General features: G+C 39.7%; 1 protein-coding gene across 3 annotated transcripts in view; it reads right to left on the bottom strand.

Annotated features, from left to right (window-relative positions):
* Window positions 1-22,652, bottom strand: part of TSHR (thyroid stimulating hormone receptor) — a 179,012-nt gene that overhangs the window by 5,757 nt on the left and 150,603 nt on the right. For all 3 annotated transcript variants that reach the window (XM_077937653.1, XM_077937655.1, NM_001195395.1), the window contains 1 exon segment: window positions 782-970. In XM_077937653.1, coding sequence (XP_077793779.1) covers window positions 782-970 — 189 coding nt within the window.

Below are 22,652 nucleotides of genomic sequence, written 5' to 3'. Positions count from 1 at the left end.
ATGCAGAGTAAAAGTGAAAAAGTAAAAGAATCAGAGAAAGCCTGCAGAGAAAATAAAGGCCATCCCTCCTTCACAGGCTCATAAGCAGCCTGATGTGCACATACTATATATCATAGTTAATATTAATGAAGATCTTATAATATTCCAGGCCATTCCATTCCAGTGTTTTCCATTCAGTTTCCCATTTAATCTTCTCAAAACTCCTATGAATGATAGCATTACGATCTCCATTCCCAAAGATTCAGAGTGGTTAAGTAACGAGGCTGGGATAACACAACTTGGAAAATGGAAGAGCTGCGGTATAAACCCAGCTGACTCCAAAGCCTGCAGGCATGTAGCCAGTGAGCTATGACATTTGCGAGGCCCAAACCGATCAGGTAACCCAACTGTTTGTGTTATTTATAAGTCTGTTCTCATGGTTGCGGTGTCTGGGGTCTAATATGTATTGCAGTATCTAATTATGAATTGTACCTGGAAACCGGAAATCATGTCTGCATAACCTCTACAAGATTCTGTGAGATCTGGTTGTGTTTCTCTTTCCTGTGCTATCCGTCACCTCTTCTGCTCTACAGCTATCCAGCAACATTTGCCTTATTTCTTAGCTGTACCCACTTTTGGTCCTCAGGGTCCCTGTGTCCCATGGATCTCCTGTTTTATGTGGATGCTTCCAATATCATCTCCACCTGGTTTTCAAACCAGGAAGCGTCTTCCCCAAAACCAAGAAATGAATTCCACTTCCACCAAGGTCTTTTGTCACTTATGCCGGGTCCCTGCCACTTACCCTCTGATTTTCTTCTGATTCTTAAAAGCACAGCAGTGGCTTGGGTAAGAAAGGTCAGCCCGTGTGAGGTGAAGGAAACTCAAGGAAAGTGGAAGTTTCTTAAGAGTCCAGGTGTTTCTTGCTATCAGTTCCTTCAGGTGCTCCAGGCCTTTGGATGGAAGGGCAGTAACACTGGTATGAGACACGTCCCTGGGAGGTAGAGAACAGAAAAATGCAGAGAGGTAGTGAGCAGCCAGGGCCTTCTCAGCCTTGGCCAGAAAGTCAAACAGGCCTGAGGTAAATGGGGAGATGACATGCTCCTTTCTTATACTGAGTACAGAAGCTGAGCTCCTGGTCTAAGGAGGGATGGATATTAGGCTCCTAAGTCTGTGTTACAGGAACTCCTTGGAATTCCAGTATCCATCAGTACAAATGCTATTTCTACGGTCATTTTATTCTATCCATCACAATACACACAAACCCTTGGAATCAGAGAGAGATGTCAATTTTACTCTGCAACATGCCACCATGTGATTATGAAAGGGTCTCGAGAGGCGAGAGAAATAAAGTAGAACAAAGACAAAGGGGCCTACCTTGCTATCAGCCGCTGTGGGGACTAGAGTTTGGGGACTGATAAACTGATCACTGATATGAATCAACATCAGTACCATGAAAATCTGATAATGATGCAGACCTCGGAGTCATAACCAGTTACACTGGGAATTCATGACTGAAAACAATTCCCCTGCCCCCACCCCTCCAGTGTCTTTAGAAGACTATAAATCAATTCTTGGAAAGAAAACTCAAATGTTGATATTAACAATGTGAAATCAGATTCAAATCAGTTCCGAGAACAATGGGGTAGGGGGTGGCGGTCAGGCTGGGAACAGTGTAGACATCAGTGTTAGTTACTAAAGTAGAATGAATTCATGGCATTAGTGTGGCATTCTCTGCTCTTTTCTGAATCCCAAAGGGTCCAGGTTCCATGTCTTGCTCCATCATTTTTATTGGCACCATTAATAGCTTGAATAAATCCGTGAATATTTAACCTAATATCCCTCCTATTTTATATTTTGTCAATTAAAATATTCCTCATAGAAGATAATTCCATTTAAAATATTTAATATAATTAATAGTATCCGATTAGCGAGTGAATTCCATTATTTTCAATTTCTTCCCCCACATCACTGTCATTGGACTTAGCTGGGATTTACATTCTCAAGGTTCAAGGCCTTCAGAACATGAAGCTCATGTATTAACCCCATTCTCATCACAGGGCTGTCACTCTTGTGAGGAAAGTGTTGGTGCGGTTGCTATTTTGTTTTGTATTTAATTAAAAAGTATATATAATCTAGCATTTCCCAAATTTGACTGGTGGTAAGAATTACCCTTGGCGCGGCCGGGCGCGGTAGCTCGCGCCTGTAATCCCAGCACTTTAGGAGGCCAAGGCGGGTGAATCACGAGGTCAGGAGTTCAAGACTAGCATGGCCAACATAGTGAAACCCCATCTCTACTAAAAATACAAAAGTTAGCCAGGTATGGTGGCATGTGCCTGTAGTCCCAGCTACTCAGGAAGCTTAGGCAGGAGAATCGCTTCAACCCGGAAGGCGGAAGTTGCAGTGAGCTGAGACCACGCCATTGTACTCCAGCCTGGGTGACAAAGTGAGACTCTGTCTCAAAAACAACAATAACAAAAAATACCCTTGGCGCTTGTTTCTGTATTATCCCCAGGTGATTTTTAACATTAGACATTTATAAACTGGCATAAATAAACACCTTTGCAGTTAGTGAGAGAGTGGAGGGACTTTTGAGCCAGAGTTAAGCACAGTTGTGAAGCAAATGAAGCTGGGTTTGCTCTCCTGCCTCATCTGTCCTTTTTGAGGCATGTCTTTCTCTTTTAGCCATGCTGTCTTCAAGGTGTGGCCATCTTTCAATTCCAGCTTTCTAGAAGCATCTTAGGTTGCTCTTCCCAGCGATGCTTTCATGTCAGAGCATCTCGTGGCTCATTTCCTTGCTTTGTTGTCTGCTAGATACACTGATTGTGTGTGTTCATCTGAAAGAGTTGATCCAAGTAATGTGCTTGCATTTTAACACATTATTTCTTGAGAAAACATGTTAGTAATTATTTCAGTTACTGCATGACAAAACACCCCAAAACTAAGCGGCATAAATCAACAATATTTTTATTATGAGCATAAGTTTTACGGATCATGAATTTGAACAGGGAATGGTGGGGATAGGTTGTCCCTGTTCTGTGATGTCTGGGGCGTCAGCTGGGAAGATCTGGAGTCTGGGATGACTCAATGCCTGGGTTGGGATTATCCACAATTTCTTTCACTGGCATGTCTGGTGCCAGGGCTGAGGTGACTCAAAGACTGAGATCAGCTGAGACTGTTGCTGTGGCTACTCCAGGTGGCTTGACCTTCCCACATTACATCAGCCAGATTCTAAGAGAACTATCAAATTCAAGGGCAGAGGACATACAGTCCACCTCTTAATGGGAAGAGTGTCAAAGAATTCGGTGCCTTCTTGTAAAACTGCCCTAATGATCTAAGTGATGGAGACAGCATTGAGGCAGATAATTTGGGGAAAAACTGGCAGTTTATCACTCTGCAAATCAGCATTTCTAGTCCAGGGATCACTCTGGACCAGCATCAGAATCATTTGTAATACAGATTGAGACATGTCCCAGACCAAATGAATTATTATCTCTGTTTGTGGAGCCTGGGAATCTGCATTACTTAAGATGCTCTCCAGGTGATTCAGAAGCTGGTTTCAATTCTCAAAGCATTTTTATGAAGCAGGCAGATACTAAAATTCAGACAAAGAAATATCTCTTTGTGTCCAAAGAGATACAGTGAACCAAGGGTGGCGTCATAACTATCATTTGGGTCTAGAGAACTCAGCTTCAGTGTCCCAGGAACTAGACTTCACTTTCAGGTCTTTGGAGTCTTTGAACACAGATCCAGGTGCAGTAACTCTCCATGGACTCAGTAGGAAAATGGGAGGGAAGATTTGATTCCAAAGTTTGTCTGAGTATGTGTAATGATGTATCCCAGGTGGCCTCTAAGTTAGGTCCCACTCGGGCTGAACTAGGAGGGTGCTTGGTCAGGCAAGGAGAAAGTACGTGTGGGGAAATGTGGATAAACCTTATGACAAAAACATTTATCACACAGTGGGTGCTTGGCATATGGTAGGTCCTCAGTAATTGTTAATTTCCGCCTTGTCCCAATTTGAAGTTTATCTGAGCTCAAGCCAAAAGCAATGAAGTTGGCAAATACAGCTCCAGTCCAGACCTCAACTTGTAGATCCAATTGCTTATTTGATATCTCCACCTGGGTGCCTCACAGGCATCTCCAACTTAATAGGTCCTTTCAAAACTTAACTTTTCATCCCTTGCCCTCAGATCAACCTGCTCCTCCTCTATTTCCCCCCAACATGGTAATTGACACTCTCATCCACTTGACTGCTCAAATTAGTAACCTTGGAATCACTACAACATGTTGGATTTCCTCAAGACCATTGTCCCATCCACCTTTAATCTTGCAAACACCTATGATTCTGAACACTCCAAAGGAATCTCAAATCCATGTATTTGCATCTCCAGTGTAAGCTTTCTAGTCCAAGCTAACATTATGTCTTACTGCAATATCTTTCCTGTCCAGTTTTATTCTTTTTCAATCCATTCCTCACATAGTAGCCAGAGTAATCATAACATATGAAGTGAGTAATGTCACTTTCCTGCCTAAAGGCCTACAGTGACTTCTCAATATACCATGAATAATATCCGTGCTTCCTGCCACGCCCTTTAAGCTCTTGCAGATCTAGCACTGGACTACCTCTGTAACCTCATCTCAGAGTTCTAAGGCCACTTACAGGCAAAATTAGAATCTATTATACTTGAAGACATCTTAATCCTTACTTGTCATAGTTCTAAGTATCCATTAGGCATGCTGCACCTTAAGTGCTCCTGTGCACTCCACCCACAGTATCTCTGCATTTACAGGGTCAAGCCGGGGGAACAACCGCCTTTTTTCTTTTTTGATTTAACCACCCTTGCAGTGATCTGCAGTTTTAATCAGACAGTCTGGTTGCTATCAGACAGAAAGGTAGGAGATCCTCTATACTTTCCTATGGATCTAGCACTGCCTGTCCACCCAAAATATCTCAAATATAATGATTCTTGCCTCGAAGCCTACTGGAATTTCTTTATTTCTTGTCTTCCATCTATCATTTTCCAGGGCTTAAAGCTTCTATGTCCTTGTGGAGTCTCTCTGGCCCTTGCCTTACATTCATGCTGTGAATATTTACAACAACATGAAATTGTGCTGGAACTCCCCCACCCCATGATCAGATGTCAGCCCAGCTGTTTGCACATCTACAGTTTCATTGCTACCACCTTAGTTTAGGTCTGAACTATATTTCACCTGAGTTTTGCCAAAACTTCGTGACTGGTCTCAGAAATCTTCCACTATTCCGATCTTAGGAACTCAGGAAAGAATGTTTTTTCTAAAGGACATTAGGAAAGACTTAGGAAAGAATGTCCTTTCTAAAACACAGATCTTATCATATTGCTTTCCAGCTTGAAATCCATGCCTCCTATAATATCTACAGATTGAAGTTCAAGTTTCCTAGGAGACTATTTCCCCCCCTCCCCAATGGGAGTCTCTTTCTGAATCTTGTGTCATCTTTTTTCTTGATTTTCTCTTCTAGAGCACGTTTTCAAGTAATTTCTTAGGCCGTGTGAGGGAGATATTTTCTGAGTCTTTTGACTTGTTATTACTTCTGGAAGCTTCTCAGACCTCTTTATCCCTGATGTGACATTTCATGAAAGTGTACCTTGATAGGAATCTTTTTCCATTTATTATAATGGGCACTGGGGGAAGAGAGGCCCCTTCAATCTGAAGACCTTTGTCCTTCACCTCTGGGAAATTTTCTTGTATTGTTTCTGGGATAACTTATTCTCATTTTATCTGTTTTGTCTCTGGAATTCTTAATAAGAGGAAAAGTCACCTCCTGGTCCCTCAGACATATCTCCATCTTTTGTTGGAATTTTCTCCTATTACTTTTATTATATTGCCTGGTAAAATTCCTTGAGTGCATCTTCCATCTCTTCTATTAAATTTTTAATTTTAGCTTCATGAGAGCTGGAATACTGCCTGCTCTGTTTATTGCCATATTTTTGGTACCTAGACTGGTGTTTAGCCAACAGAAGACTCTCAATATGTACTTGTCAAATACTTGAATAGATTTTTAAGAGAACTTTCTTGTGTTCTGTTCCTTTTAAAAACAGCGTATTTGGTCGGGCATGGTGGCTCACGTCTGTAATCCCAGCACTTTGGGAGGCCGAGGTGGGCAGATCACCTGAGGTCGGGAGTTTGAGATCAGCCTGACCAACATGGAGAAACCCGGTATCTACTAAAAATTCAAAATTAGCCAGGCATGGTGGCACATGCCTGTAATCCCAGCTACTTGGGAGGCTGAGGCAGGAGAAAATCGCTTGAACCCAGGAGGTGGAGGTCGCGGTGAGCTGAGATCGCACCATTGCACTCCAGCCTGGGCAACAAGAGTGAAACTCCTAAAAATAAAAATAAAAATAAAAGAATAAAAAATAAAATAAAATAAAAACAGCATATTTGAGGAAGCATACCCCTTTGTTTAGGATCATGGGTTTTAAATTCACACCATCTGGACTTAAATCCTGGCTTCTGCACTTACTTTTAGTCACTTAAACTTTGCGTGCTGCAGTTTCCTTGAGTTTGTTGAACAGTAGCTCTTAGTGTCTTCTCAATAAATATTAGCTGTTATTATTATTATATATTTATTATTATTATCATGATTATTATAGTAATAGGGATGAAATGTGTTCTCAGATTTATCTCGGGTCCTTAATTATTGGTCCTTTCTCATTTCTGTGGTGTCTTTGATTTCTCCAGGCTTATTTCCCCCGCTTTGTGTATCTTGGTTTTGATCTTCCGTGTTAGGAGCATTCATTGACTGGTGATCTCTGGTTGCACACTTCATATTTAAGAGGATGCTTTTCTGTTGGCAGACTTTGCTTTAGGGTAATTGTGTAGGGAGCTGGCCATTATGCTGGTAGACCCTAAAGTGCCAGAATGTGAATGTCTTTTTTGTTTTAGGATTTCTCAACTTCTTCAGCTTATTGAGGAGGTACTTAGCTGTTAGAATTCTGCATAAATAGAGTAGAGGATTAATGTTTCCAGATATAAACTTTCAGTTAACTCTTCTGTTTTCAGTCCCATGTCTTACTCTTACCACATGCCGTACCCATCACCTCTAAGTCCCATTCCTCCCAGAGATTTTACAGGGCAAGACAGCAGTCTCTGACTATGCTCCCTCTGAGTACTGTGAGTTTTGCCTTCCTTCTCTTCTGTTTTCCTTCATTCTGAATTCTGTAGCTCTTCAGGCCATGGATGGGCTCTCACCTGTCTTCTGTGAATGTATGTATAGTAAAAATTCTTGTGGATGTATAAATAGGAAAAATTCCTTTCTCATCTTTTTAAGGGGATCTCAGGAGGGAGAGAAAATAAAATCTTAGGTTTAATGCTTCATTGTAACTTTTAATCACCACTGTATTTAGCACACAGAACTGTGCAAGAGCTTGGAACAAATACTTGTTGAGTACTGAGCCACATTTGATAGTCTCCCAATTCTGGAGTTGTTGGAGAATAAATCTCAGTCTGAAGAGATCCTCAAACTCAACAAGTCAGGAATCATTTTAAGTTATTTGAGGCTGTATTTTTTCCTACTCACCCAAAGTTTTGTTTGATTACTTCAAATCCAGGATTTTTATTATTATTTATTTATTTACTTATTTATTTATTTGAGATGGAGTCTCGCTCTGTCGCCCAGGCTGGAGTGCAGTGGTGTGATCTCGGCTCACTGCAAGCTCCCCTCCCGGGTTCATGCCTATCTCCTGCCTCAGCCTCCTGAGTAGCTGGGACTACAGGCACCCGCCACCACGCCTGGCTAATTTGTTTGTATTTTTAATAGAGACGGGGTTTCACCGTGTTAGCCAGGATGGTCTCGATCTCCTGACCTCGTGATCCGCCTGCCTCGGCCTCCCAAAGTGCTGGGATTACAGGCGTGAGCCACCGTGCCCCGCCTAGGATTTTTAAATAATGTACCTTCTTTCCTAAAATAAACCTGTCAACATGTAGTATTTTTTTTTCTGAGTAAGAAGAATATAAAGAGTTGTTATGGGTGATGAAGGGGTCTGAAATCACTTATGGATGTAGCCATATCGATAGAAACCTACAAGCTGGAGGGCTTCCCTCTGTTTTGTTGACTCTGGCACTCTCTTCAAAGAGCTCATCAAGCAATGGGCATTGAACTCCATGAGAATTTGTCTCTAGCAAGTATTTACTTGTAAATCAGAATGCAGCTGAGCTGAGTCTGGCAGATGGTTTGAAGTCTAATTGCCTAGGTCGTGGGAATAATCTCGAGTTAAGTGTCTAATGAAAGTAACAAGACCTGAATTTGGAGACAGTGAGTCCTGCAGTGTTATATACAGAGAAGAATATCATGAGATTTTAATGATGCCAGGGGAAAAAAAGAGCTAACTATGTTTAATGTCATAGGAAGAGCAAATTGCACCTCAAAAGCAATTATGTACTCTAGTATCCCCAAACATTGGAACTATTTTTATTTTTTGAGAGATATTTGGTCATTGATTATTATTTAAGATTAACTTATAATGAACTCAATTGCAAATTAAAGAAGCGCTAATTGGCTTGCCAGTGTTCCAACAGCAATTGCAAGTGGCTTTTCTGTTTGCTTGTCATGAAAGTAAGTTTTCCCAAAGGTCAATATGTAGAAGCTGCTCCATTATAAATGTGCAGTTACATCTGTAAATTGGTAGATGAAATGCATCTAAGAGCAGAAAGATTAATTTACTGTTTAAAATGCAATGTAATTAATTTATGAATACTGAATTGAAAAATAAGTTAAAGAAGTTTAAAAGGTATACACTGAAGACAGTGAGCTTATCTATTAATATGTTTAAATAATTTAGAAATGCAATATGCATTTATTTAGCAAGTACAGAATGTATTGATTGCTGTCTAGGTCTCAAGTATAGTTCTAGAAGCTAGGGCTATAGCAGTAAACTAAACAGGCAGAAATTCCTGCTGTCCTCATGCTTACATTCTAGTGGAGAGAAAGGTAACTTTTTCTTAAAAAGTGAAGATACATAGTATGTTAGATGACAATGATAAGCACTATGGGGAAAAGGAAAACAGGGAAGAGAAAAGGCAGAGACCAGGAGTGGGTCACAATGAGAGATGAGGGGACAGTGTCAGGGAAGGCCTCATTGAGGAGATAGTTGAGGAAATGTCTGAAGGAGGTGAGGGAGACAGCCAAGCTGATACCTGGGGCAAAAGCATTGCAGGCCAAGGGACCAGCAGTGTAAAGACTGTGAGGAGTGCACCTGGTATGTTTGAGGAAGCAAGGAGGCCAGTGGCCTTGTAGGCTGTCAAAAGAACATTGCATTTTCCTGGAAGTGAGATCAAAAGGCTGCAGAGGAATGGTATAATCTGACTTATTTAAAAAGGATCATGCTGCTGCTTTGAAAATAACCAGAGTGAGCAAGGGGTAGAAACAGGGAGACCAAAAATAGAGAGGATGGTGCTTTGGACCAGGGTGGTAGCAGTGGAGACACTGAAAATGGTTGGAGTTTGTAGGTATTTGAAAAGTAGAGCCATTGGGACTTTCTGATGGATTGGATATGGGGTATGTGAGAAACAGAAGAGTTGAGAATGACTCCAAGATTTCTAGTCTGCAGCTGGGAGAATGAAGTTACCATTTCCTGTGATGGGGAAGGCTGCAGGTGAGGTAGGTTTGGAGAGAATGATCAGAAGTTCACTTTTGGGCATGTCAAGTTTGAGATGCCTATTGGACATCCAGATGGTGACGGCAGGCAAGTGGTGTTTTATGAGCATAGAATTTGGGAGAATTGTCTGGACTGGAGATTTCTATTTGGGTATCATAGGCTTTAGGTAAAGCCATACAAGTGGATAAGATCACCAAGGAAGTGAATAAAGATATAGATAAAAAGAATATCAAAGATGGAGCCCTGGGGCACTCCATCTTTAAGAGATCAGGAAGAAGAGGAAGAGCTAGAAAAACAGAGTAGGAAGGAACAATCAGAGGTATGGATAAAAACCAAGAGAGAGTAGTGCCTTGGAAGCCAAAAGAAGAATACATTCCAAGGAGGATGGAGTCAGCAACTGAGTCAAATGCTTCTGAAATAAGTACTAATTGGCCATTTGATTTAGCAACCGTGGAAGTCACTGTTGACATTGTAAAGAGAGTTTTAGTGGCATGGTGGGAAGTGAAAACCTGATTGGAGTAAGCATAACAGAAATTGGGATAGTTGCTGCAAAAAGGCACAGATAAATAGGGCAGTAGGTGGAAGCAGATATAAAGGAAGGGGTTTTAAAAATTATAAATATTTCAGTATTTTCCTAAAAATTAAGTAATCTTTTTAAAAGAAATAAAATCTAAAACAATAACTCTTTAAGGCCATGTAATATTCAATCAGTTTTCCAAGAAAGGCAAGGTAGTTCTTACCTTGTTTAAGTCAGATCCAAATAGATATAGAAAAGGTATCCAATTGATGCCTCTTAGGTGTCTTTTAATCCATATTCACAAAATATTGTTTTAAGATGGAAGAAACTACAGCATGTTTACACACTGATGGGAGATAATTTAGTAGGGAGGGAAATACAGATGATTAGGAAAGAAGGGAGAGGATTGCTGAAGCGATGCCCTTGAGTTTTTGAGAGGGGATGGGATCTAGGGCCCCAGTGAAGGGGCCAGCCTTAAAAAGTGACTTAAAATACAGAAAAGAGGAGAAAGGATGTGGGTGTAGATGCAGGAAGATGGGTAGATGTGGTAGTGGGACATGAGGAGTTCTCTTTGGATTGATTTTATGCTCAGTGAAATGGAAATCAAGGTGATCAAGTGGACATGAGAATGAGGAAGAGGACTAGAGAACTGAAGAGAGGGGAGGCCATAGGACACGGTCATCCAATAGAGTGGGAGAGGGAATGGGGAAGTGGGATGTAATCGCTGTGCAGCAGGTAGAGCCTGCTTTGGGTGAGTGATTTAAGGTGAAACCACTTGCCATGTTCAGCTGCAAAAGCCCAGGCCTGCAGCAGGTGGGTGGTTAGACCTAATCAGGGTTGGACTTGGCCAGAAGAGGCTGATGAGACAGAGAGGCAAGGTAGTTAGTTGGCTGCGTATACAAGTCAGTGTTTTTAATGATGGAACATGGCATTTAAGCTGCCTAAGGAAAGAGTGAGGATATGAGGGAGGTGAGAGACAGTGAAATGTTAGTAACAGACTGTAGATCCTGGCAGAACCAAAAAATTGAAGGATTAATGTATTCTAAGGAAAGAGATAGAAAGAGAGCAGGATGTTTAAGATTAAGGTTATGGAGGCTCTGTAGTCATTGGTCATGACAGGTCTAGTGAAGCCTGGAAGTACAGTGGAGGGCAGGCTTGTTGTGGGAGTGGAGCTCAGAAGTCAAGGTATAGGAAAGATAATCCATGTGGATATTGAAATAAATAAAGTTAGGACAGGAGCAGTGTTGGAGGGAAAAAAATGATGTATATAGGGTTAGGGACTATCCTCTGTTTCAGTCATCCCTGTGGGTCTTGGAGCATATCCTCCATGGTTAAAGGGGGTACCACTGTAGGCAAATGTCTAGAACGTCAGATGGTAATAAGCATCATGGGCAAAAATAAAACGGGGGAGTGGGATGAAGAGTGGTGGGCAGCTTTCGAATTTAAATAGCGCATTCAGGGAAGACCTCAATGAGAAACTTACCCTTAAGCAAAGACATGTATCAGGCAAAGGAGCCAGCTATGGATATCTGGGGAGAGGGTTCTCTGGCAGACAAAACAACTAGTGCCCAACCCCTAAGGTGGGAACATGCCATGTATCCTATTCAGTGTGGCTGGGGTAGAACCAGGAAGAGGAAAGAAATAGGAGGTAGGATGAGAGACTACGTGGCGTGGGTGCGCGACAAACAGCATAGGTCTTTGAAGGCTGTTTGTGAGGACTTTGTCTCTTTAAAAATGAAGATGATAAACCACCACTGGAGGCTTTTAAGCAGAAACTTAAGAAAATGATTAAGTAAAGTTGCAGAATTACAACAGATACAAGAATAATCTTACATAAAAAGGGTTGACGTGATGTACCAGGAAGAGATTGTGTTTTAGAGTTAGTTAATACTGAATATCTATCCTAGTATTTCCCTTACGGCCAGGTGACCTCGCGGGACTTACCTGATATCTCTGCACCAGTTTCCTTATGCGTTAAATAGGAATAAGAATACTTTCTATTGAATACTTAGGCCCAAAATGATAGACTGTAAAGAACCAAGCACAATGCTAATGCTCAAAAATGACTTATTATTAATAAGAAAATTCCTGTCTGACTATTCAGAAAATTGATCAGAAATTATGAATCATTTCTCAAAGTCTATGTGTACAAATAAAATTGCTTTGTAACTCAGATATTACTATGATCATTTCTTATAAGCCTCTACTTTCCATGATCTATGAACTCTTTCAGCATTTACTATTGCAACATAATGGATTCTGCAACGGAAAACTGGCATATACTGTAAGTTGGTGAGTCAGCATTCTACCACACAGTGACAAACGGAAACCAGGGCAATTTGTAGTCCATTTTCACACTGCTGATAAAGACATACCAGAGACTGGGTAATTTATAAAGAAAAAGAGGTTTAATGGACTCACGGTTCCACATTGCCTCCTGCCTCACAGTCATGGCGGAAGGCACAAAGCAAAAGGCAAAAGGCACAAGGCACGTCTTACCTGGCGGCACGCAAGAGAGGAAATGAGAGCCAAGTGAAAGGGGGAACCCCTTATACAACTATCAGATTCTGTGAGACTTATTCACTACCACGAGAACAGTATAGGGGAACCGCCTCCATGATTCAATTATCTCCCACTGGGTCCCTTCCACAACATGTGGGAATTGTGGGAGCAACCATTCAAGATGGTATTTGGTTGGGGACACAGCCAATAGTCAGATGCTGAAACACAAGCATAGCCTCCTCCTCAATGTCGAATCCCCTCCCTTCTCAACCTCACAACCCCTAACCACACCCAAAATATCATCATCATAGAGGCAAAAGGGTCAGGCTCAATGCTACTTGTGTGAGATAAAAGGTCCACTTTTTTTTAAGTGTTTATTTCTTTTAGACTCAGAGGCAGAATGTAATTAACAAGATGGATTTCCATGTCCTGGCAGAGATAGTGTGTCATATGACAATGCTTCATTATTTCCTCCCACCTGTTCCAGGAGTGAACTCCCAGAAGAGTGAAAACATTTATTACCCATCCACATTTACTTGGGAAGAACTGTGTGCCTAATTCTACATGCTAAAAACTGCTTTTTGTGTTTCTGTTTGTAGGTTATTTATTCAAAAATTTAATCCAAGGTTGATTTATACCTCTCATTATTTAGCCTGTTGCCAGCATCCTCTAATTAATTGTAAAATCACAAGTAAAACCTGCTACAGAACATAGTACATATGGCTTTTGCTTTACTATTTGGTCCTATGCAATCTTGTTTCACTTCTTTCGTTATACAGATAATTGAGACTTGAAATGGGCAAAATCACCCAAAATTGAGAAGAGTGGTGTGGAGAAGTCAGAATCTTTTGGGGTTGGAAGGCTGAAATCAAATTTATGTAAAAATAGCACAGAGCCTAGCAGGTACTCACTAACAGGTAGAGTTATTTATACATAAAATTGCAAAGAAGGAACAGTGAAGAAGTAATTATTGTCCTACTTGCTCAACAAAGAACAAACTTCAGATTCTTTACTGTTAAGAGCTCCTGGTTAAGGAGGGATAATTAGTTAATAAAATGGTTCAGAATTTACAAGGTTTAGAACATTTTGGCAGTGTTGTTTTCCTAGGATTCATTCTCAGCAAAAATTCTTTTATGCTCTACCAGTTTTTATCAAGGTAAAAAGCCATTACTTAAATAAGTAACTTTAGCAAAACCATGCTAAAGAAATATTTTATGAATTTATGAATTATTTTTAGAGAAGAAAAGCTACTCTAGTTTACTTTTTGGCCTGGCATAGATAGGAAACATTTACTCAGACTGAATCCCCTGATATAAAATGCATGACCATTTGAGGCCATTGCTCTAGACAGTGGCTGCCGGTGTTTTGGAGAACTTTTACTTAAAGTAAAAATCTTTCGGGGATGATAGTAGTTGCACTGTTAGTCAGTTGAAGAAGTACAAAGGTTTGTATGATTTTGAGGATTTTTGCACTAACTGCTTTATCCCTCTCCCACCAGCAGGCAGCCCACTAGTTGGGGACAGCTCTACAAATAATTTCTCCAATAGTTATGAAAGTAACATTGCCAATATAGATTGCTGTGATTTAATATATTAATTCTTTTTTCTCATAATAGTGGCTATGGTAGTAGGAGATGCTACCGATCAATAAATTAGGATTTTGGGGAAACCAAGCATCCTGAGTTGTCAATGTGAAAATTCCTAGGGCTGAAGCAGACCATTCCCTGTTCTTGTCAAGAAGTCAGCATGCACACCATTCTGGAAAGATCATTGCCTACTCTCTCTCTTCAAATTCTTTCATGATTTTCCTCACAGCCCCTTTGCTGTGCCTCTGGGGATGTGGGCGTGTGACTTAGGAGGGATGACCTACTTCAGTTGCTTCCCTAACAACTCAGGTCCTTTGACATGGGTCTGGCTTGGTGCCCAAGCTAGGCAGTGCAAGATGTCAGTTTGTCTTGTGTTTGCAACTCATTTCACAGTCAGTGAGCAGGGCAGCCTAGCGTGCAAGCCTCCCCTGGGTTTGCGTCTGCAAGAGGTTCCCTTCTCCGAGGGAGCTGCACCAAGAGCTTCACTTGGTAAGCACAGAAAGAAAGTCAAGGAGCTCCAGGCTGATGAGGTATTTGGAGCTCAATTTCCCTCCCATCAGAGGGAGATCCAGTCCCTGTCAAATTGCCAGGAAGTACAGATTAGCAGTCCCAGCTCAGTGGCTGTGACAGAGGTATCCAGGAATAATACAGTCAGGGCTGAGGTGAATTGAGGGCCACAAACTTTAATCTGTTATGCAACTGTTACTACTACTTCCACAGGGGCCATCCTTACCTGCTGAGGCAGATTAGGTTGTCCATAATACGATTTCAAAACACCATTCCAACCCTATCCTTTCGCCTGAATTATGTTATTTTTTTCCCTCTGAACACATCCCATATTTTCCTATAGACGTGGCTTTGTTTTCTCTCATAACTCTATCACTGTTGCAATTCTGCCCCTCACCTGAAGCTCATCTCAAATACTATCTCCTTTAATAAAGCTTTTGCTGATCACCCTAACTAGAAATGGCGTGTTCAGTCTCTAAATATCTCCTATGGCTCTTTTTACATTAAACTTATGTTACAGTTACTTATTCACATTTCTCCTAAATTTGACTGTAACCTTTTCAAAGCAGAGGCTGTGTCTTATCCTTATAACTACTGGACCTCAATAGGTGCTTAGTGAAATGCCTGTGGAATAAGTGAGTAAATGGACCATTTCTACTAGGGTTGGCAGAGAGCTGGTGGTCAGGACCAAAACTGATTTTATTTAGGTCAAAAATTTTATTCTGGAACACAATTGAACAATATAAAGACAAAAATCCAATAAAAATGGGCGAAAAATTTGAACAGAAACTGGGTGAAAGAAAATATACAAATAGCTGACAAGTGCCTGAAAAGATGCTCAACATCATTAATAGTAAGGGAAACATAAATTAAAACCACAATGAGAGACCCACTAGAATGGCTAGAATTAAAAAAAATGACAATTAAAAGCACTGGCCAGTATAAAATGCTCATACCTTGCTGGTGAGAAAAGAAAATGAGACAACCCTTTTAGAAAGCAGCGTAGCAGTGTTTCCTGTAAAGTATACGTAAAGACATATATATAGAGAGAGATATACATCTATCCTATTACCTGTCAATTACTACTAAATTTTTATATTAGAAACATAGCATGTCTATGGGAGGTAGGGTGAGGCATGAGGGAACTTTCTGGATGATGAAAATGTTCCAAGTCTTAACCAGGCTAGAGTAATATAGCTTTGTCAAAACGCATCAATCTGCACACTTAAAAAACTGTATATGTTATTGTATGCAAACACATATTGTATTTAAAACGTGTTTGCTCAGGATCATCCTAGAAAATAATGTATTCACCTGTGTTCTTCAGGCATGCAGGAAAGGACTCTGCCACAAATTTTCAGCCACCTAATAGTATTATCTTGTGAAGATCATGAAGAGTTTTAAAAAAAAGAAAGAAAAAAAAACAACAAGAAATATGAGTGTGCCATGACCCTTGAATTAATTTGATCAGCTAAAACCAAGAAAAGTTTATTTTTGAAGTTTATTTATGTTGATACCTGTAATGCAAACTCAAGGATATTATTACAGAGATTTCCTCTTCTTAGGAGGTACTTACTCAACAATATGCTAAATGCTGTATTAAAGTGGGTTACATAATTTAGAATTTAGAGAACTCTGATTATTATGAAAGGCATTGCATTTCAGTGTGTTCTTTTCTTTGAGATTAAAAACACCAAGAGATTCTCTTTCAAAATAAGATAAAAAGAAAACAAGGTAATCAAAAATGGAAAGTATAAAAATGGAAAATGAGATTGCATATCTTGATTAAAAATCAATCAAAAAACATTATACTTCCAAACTAAATTTAAAAGTCTTTTTGAAAAACAACAAGTATTGGATAATAGATCTTCTGACTCTAGATATTGCACCTGTTTTAAATTAGATTATCGTTTGAGAAGTGACCTTGAAAAACGCTGATTGAGTGGATAAGTTTGGTTTTCTTTTTGTTGACCATTAGACATGACTGTATTTAAAACCTTTATATAAACCTTGTATATAAAAACTTTTATGAGGCAGAAATATATATGGCATCTGATTCTCTTTTCTTTAGATGGAGTTTAAGATTTTCCAAGTTTGGCTTTTACAACAAATGACAATGAAATCATGGCTATTTGATATTTAGCTACAATTCATCCAATATTTATTGACCACTTTCTGTCTTCTGTTTTGAGGCAGGAAGGTTATAAAAAGTATAAGACACTGCTTATTTCCTCTAGAATCTTAAAGTCTAATTATGGAAAGAAGATATGTGGGAAAAAATAATGGAGATTTTGACAAAAGATGAAGACAAGAATTAAAGAGATGTCACACGTCCTTGCATGATTAGTTAACAAATTCATTTTCAGACAACAGTTATGCTTGGAAGTTCAGGAATGAGACTGGACTCTTCTTTGTTCATTTCTTACTTTTCTCCTATTGGCCTCTCACATGCTGACATCTCCATTGTCTTCTCTTCCTATGCTTTGTGGCTTTGTTATTAAATTAAGTGTTAATTTTTTTTTTTTTTTCCCTCAGACGGAGTCTTGCTCTGTCTCCCAGGCTACAGTGCAATGGTGCAATCTCGGCTCACTGCACCCTCCCCCTCCTGGGTTCAAGCGATTCTTGTGCCTCAGTCTCCTGAGCAGCTGGGATTACAGGTGCCTGCCACCGCTCCCAGCTAATTTTTGTATTTTTCATTAGAGACAGGGTTTCACCATGTTGGCCAGGCTGGTCTTGAGCTCCTGACCACAGGTGATCCACCCGCCTCAGCCTCCCAAAGTGTTGGGATTACAGGCATGAGCCACCATGCCCGGCCGAATTTTTATTAAAATAATGCATGGACCTATTTTTAAAAAGCCAATTATACTGGAATCTTGATAATACAAGAGGCAGCCCTTCCCTGCAGTCTGGTGTCTGATGTCCCAGAAGTAACCCCTTTTAACTTCTGGTATTTCCTTCCATAAGTGTAATTATTTCTTGATTTATTGGTTTTAGATTTTATCTACTATAGATTTAGATTTTACTCTACTATAGAAGATGAGGATTTGGCTTTCTTTTATCATCCCTCACCCCCACACATTTCCTCTCCTGACACACTCCTCTACTCTCCTGAAATAGTTTTGTGACATAGTTGGTTAAACCCATAGTCAGTACTTTGGTTATTGCAACTTTGCATATTATGCTTTCATTTCCTTTGTCATGTAACTGTTTTATTTTTATTTTTTATTTTTTCATAAGATGTCCATCTGTCTCTCTCTTTTTATTTGGGTGTCTTGGTTTGAACAAACCTCTTGCTAAGTTTTCTGCATGCTCCAGTGTTCTTTAAAACACCTCTCAAGGCTGGGGGCGGTGGCTCACGCCTGTAAATCCAGCACTTTGGGAGGCCTAGGCAGGCGGATCGCCTGAGGTCAGGAGTTTGAGACCAGCCTGGCCAACATAGTGAAACCCCGTCTCTACTAAAAATATAAAAATTAGCCAAGCGTGGTGGTGGGCACCTGTAATCCCAGCTACTTGGGAGGCTGAGGCAGGAGAATTGCTTGAACCTGGGAGGTGGAGGTTGCAGTGAGCGGATATCACAGCATTGCACTCCAGCCTGGGTGACAAAGTGAGACTTCATCTCAAAAAAAAAAAAAAAAGAAAAGAAAAGAAAAGAAAATCTGTTTCAAATCAGTTTTTCACACAATGAATTCCATCAAATAATCTATCAACCCATTTTTTTTTTTTTTTTTGGGACGGAGTTTTGCTCTGTCGCCCAGGTTGGAGTGCAGTGGTGCGATCTCAGCTCACTTGCAGCCTCTGCCTCCTGGGTTCAAGCAATTCTCCTATCTCAGCCTCCCGAGTACCTGGGACTACAGTCATGTGCCAACATGCCTGGCTAATTTTTGTATTTTTAGTAGAGACGGAGTTTCACCATGTTGGCCAGGCTGGTCTCAAACTCCCAACCTCAAGTGATCCGCCTGTCTCTGTCTTCCAAAGTGTTGCGATTACAGGCATGAGCCACTGTGCCCAGCCAACCCTCTTTTATTTCTAGAAGACCTTCCTCTTGGAGGAGTTTTCATTCTTCAGCTCTGATGTAGATGTCATGTTCTCAAGACTCCTAGGACCTCCCTTTGTGGTCATCTGGGATTTCTATTTGCTTCTTTCCTGTGTTGATCACTGTTTTAACAAAGTCCTCATTTTTCTCTTTCCTGGTTTATGCTCCAAGAAAAGACGAATAGGAAATCAAGGCTTTGAGACTTTGCATGTGAGAAAATGTCTTTATTTTATCAATCATACTTGATTGGTAGTTTGGAAATGACTTTCCCTTCAGAATTCAAAAGGTGTATTCTATCTATGGTCTTCTTCAATGTCACCATTGAGAAAGTTGATGGCATTCCGATTCTCCAGCCTGCACAGGTCACATGATTTCTCTGTCTAGACGCCTTTAATTTATTATTTTTATCCCATTGATTTCATGTGTTATGATGTACCTTCATGCCTTCCCACTTTTTTTTTCTGCCATATGGGTTCTCTGTGGGTCTTTTTATTCTGAAAATTCATTTTCTTTATTAATGGGAAATCTGCTACACTATTTTCTTTTTTAGTTTTTGTATTTTCTTCCTAAAACTTTTGTTAGCTGTGTTGTGGACCTCCTGGCTTGAATTTCTAATTTTCGTATTTTTTCTTTCCTCTATTTCATATTTTTTTTTTTGCCATCTCTACTGAGTGCTGTTTTTCCCTTTATCTTTAACAACTTCTGCTTACTTTTTTGGTTTTTGGCTTTCATGTTTTTAATTTTCAAAAGCTCTTTTATTATTTTCCGAATATTCCTGTATAAGGAATTATTTTGTGCATGTAGAACATTGTCTCTCTGAGGATATTTGTCATAACTTTTATGAAAGTTTCTTCTGGTTCTTGCATTGTCTCTGTTCCTTCCAAGTTCCTTTTTCTGTTTATTCTAGTCCTTGTTTTTCATGTCACCACTTCTATTCAACATAGTACTGGAAGTCCTAGTTAGAACAATTAGGCAATACAAATAAAAGGCATCCAAATCCTAAAGAAAGAGGGAAAACTGTCTCTGAGTGCAGATGACATTATCTTATACAGAAAACCCTAAAGCCTCCACCAAAAAACTGTTAGAACTAAGAAATGAATTCAGTAAAGTTACAGGATACAAAGTCAACCTACAAAAATCAGTTGTGTTTCTACATATAAACAAATAATAAGCTATGAGAAAAAGAAATAAATAAAACAATCCCATTTATAATGGCATCAAAACAAAACAAAAAATGGAATAAATTTAAACCAAGGGGGTGAAATATCTGTACACTGAAAACTATAAGACATTGACATTTTTCATGTCAATGGATTTCCTCAAAGGTCTGCTGGTTCTTGGATGTCTGTTCTTGTTTGTAAGAGAGGCCTATGGGAAGCTCTATGTGTGGAAGCTTATTGGCTGGTGGGCATTACTATGGTGAGTTTAAGAGACTATCAGTGATTCTTTTTTTAGGTTTTTTTTTTTTTTTTCTTTTCCTTGGGCCTGTCAGCTTCCTCAGTACTCTCATCTCTTACTTGGAGGGTATACATTCTGATGCCAATATTCTATGAATTGAGTGGATAAGAGGTTTGTTGTTCTTACATTTTGGAATGTAAATTTTCATATAATCCTGTTTTCAGAACAGTACCTGCCTTCTAACCCCAACTGTGCTTTTTCTCCTTGAGTCTTGGTGATGACATTTTAACAAAAAGAAAATTCTAGTCTTTTTCTGGGATGAGTAAGAAGTAGTGCTTGAGTGTGCAGAATGAGACCAACCAGCTTCAATGTCACCTATATTCTCATTTGCAGAACACTTAAGCTTTAATTGATAAAATATTTCCTAGATTTTGTGATTTGAATTAGCTTGCATTTTATTGATTTCACCCATGCAAGTACTTAGCGTGCAGCTCTCTCTTGGTTTTTGAAGACACTCATCACTTACTCACATGATCACCTTTCCTACTCTTTGTCATTAAAAATACATGCTTTTTAATTTATTTATATTTTCTCAGAAGTACTGGCCTTTTAATGTTGTTTAAAAAGGGATCAGGGAAAATCACATTAGTAGGGAGAGTTCAGAAGTCTCAATTCTATTCATTTTTTGAGATTTCCTCTATACCTGTATACCCTCATCACCAGCTATATTCCAAAGAATCTCAAATGTATCTCTAGCCCTGACCTCTATTGTGAATTTTGAACCCCCATATATCACTGCCTGCTTGCATGCATCATGGGACCTCAAACTAACTTTCCCTAACTGAGGAAATGGTGATTTCATTCTCCTAACTGCTCAGTCACAAATCGTTACAGTTCTCCTTGATTCCTTCCTTTCTCTCATCCACCATATTCAATCCATCAGCATGTCCTGTTGGCTTTACCTTAAAAAGTATAGTAAGGATCAGATTATTTCTCATCATCTCCACTGCTACTGCCTTAGTGCAAGCTACTTTCATCTCATGCCTATATTATTTTGGCATATTCCTAAGTTGTCTTCTTGCTTCCATACTTGGTCCCCTACAGTTTATTTTCAACACGACAGCCGGCATGTTCCTGTGAAACTTTGAGTCAGATTGTGACACACCTATGCTCAAAATGCTCCTATGGCTTCCCCTCTATCTAAAGAGCAAATCAAAACACCTGATGATGGCCTCTAAGACCATCCGCAAGTTGCTCCTGAAACCTATCATCTTTTTGATCACAGCTTTTACTTTTTTCATCCCTGTTTACTTCACTCTGTTTGAGCGGCAATAGCGTCCTTGCTATTCCTCAAATGCGCCAGGTATATTCTCACCTGGGGGTCTTTGCACTTGTCTAAAATGCTTTTTTCAGATTGTCCCCAGGTTTGCCCCTTTGTTTCTTTCAGATAATTTCTGAACTGTCACCTTCTTGATGAGGCTTTTCGCTCACTGTTCTTTAACGTAGTGACCCTCCCCTATTGACAGCACCCAGTGAAGAATCCCAAGCTTAGCAAGTCCTCATCAGTAAATGCTTATTGTACATTTTCAAAGGTTAGCTAGGGAGAGTTTAACCAGATTGATGGGAATGGATAGGAATGAGGGGGAGCAAGGAGAGAATTCCAGCTGGGTGAATGGCCAAATAAGAACTAAGATATGAGACCCCAAACTTAGAAATCATTCACATTCTCATGATACTTGTGAACAGATGATTTAACCAAAGGAGAAGATACAGGGGAGAAAGAGCCAGGACCCAGGATGGAACCCCATTTTGAGGAATGATGCAGTGAGCTAAGGAGAGAAATGGGGAAGGAGTGATCAGAGAGGTTAGAACAGATCAGAAGAATGAAGTGTCAAAGTTCAAGAAGAAGTGAAAATAATCATAATAATGTCTAACATTATTGAGGACATATTTAGTTCCTTTCTTATCTTATTTAAACTTTATTAGTTTACTTTATCCTGTTTTGACAGATGAGAAAACTAAGACTTGGGTCTTACAGTTAGTAAGTGATGGGGCTAGGAGTCAACTCCAGGTATAACTCCTCATCTTTGTCACTTTCCACAACCTGGAATGCCACCAAGAGGCAGGGAAAGCATTTTCAAGCAGTTGCACAAATGGTCTTAACTTAGTGGGAGAGTCTTGTAGAATATCTTTCCATAAATATAAAAAACAACCTCTAGGCGGTACAAGCAGATAGTTTGACCACTTCCAAAGACGTAGAAATGGATACATTCGCTTGAGGACAACAGACTAAAATATCTTCAAAATATGATTGCTCTTTAAATGCTATAGTATTTACAGAAGAGTGCTTTAATTATTTTTTGAGTACCATATTAATGTCACAAATATTTATTAAGCTCATACTGTGTTTCAGGCATTATAATATGAACCAGAATTGTATAACTATATTGTATAAGCATAAGCATATTATATAAGTATATTGTATAAGCATAAGCATAA

The sequence above is a fragment of the Macaca mulatta genome, chromosome 7 (assembly GCF_049350105.2).
Source record: "Macaca mulatta isolate MMU2019108-1 chromosome 7, T2T-MMU8v2.0, whole genome shotgun sequence".
NCBI classification, from domain to species: domain Eukaryota; kingdom Metazoa; phylum Chordata; class Mammalia; order Primates; family Cercopithecidae; genus Macaca; species Macaca mulatta.
This window is presented reverse-complemented; position numbering and strand designations above follow the sequence as displayed.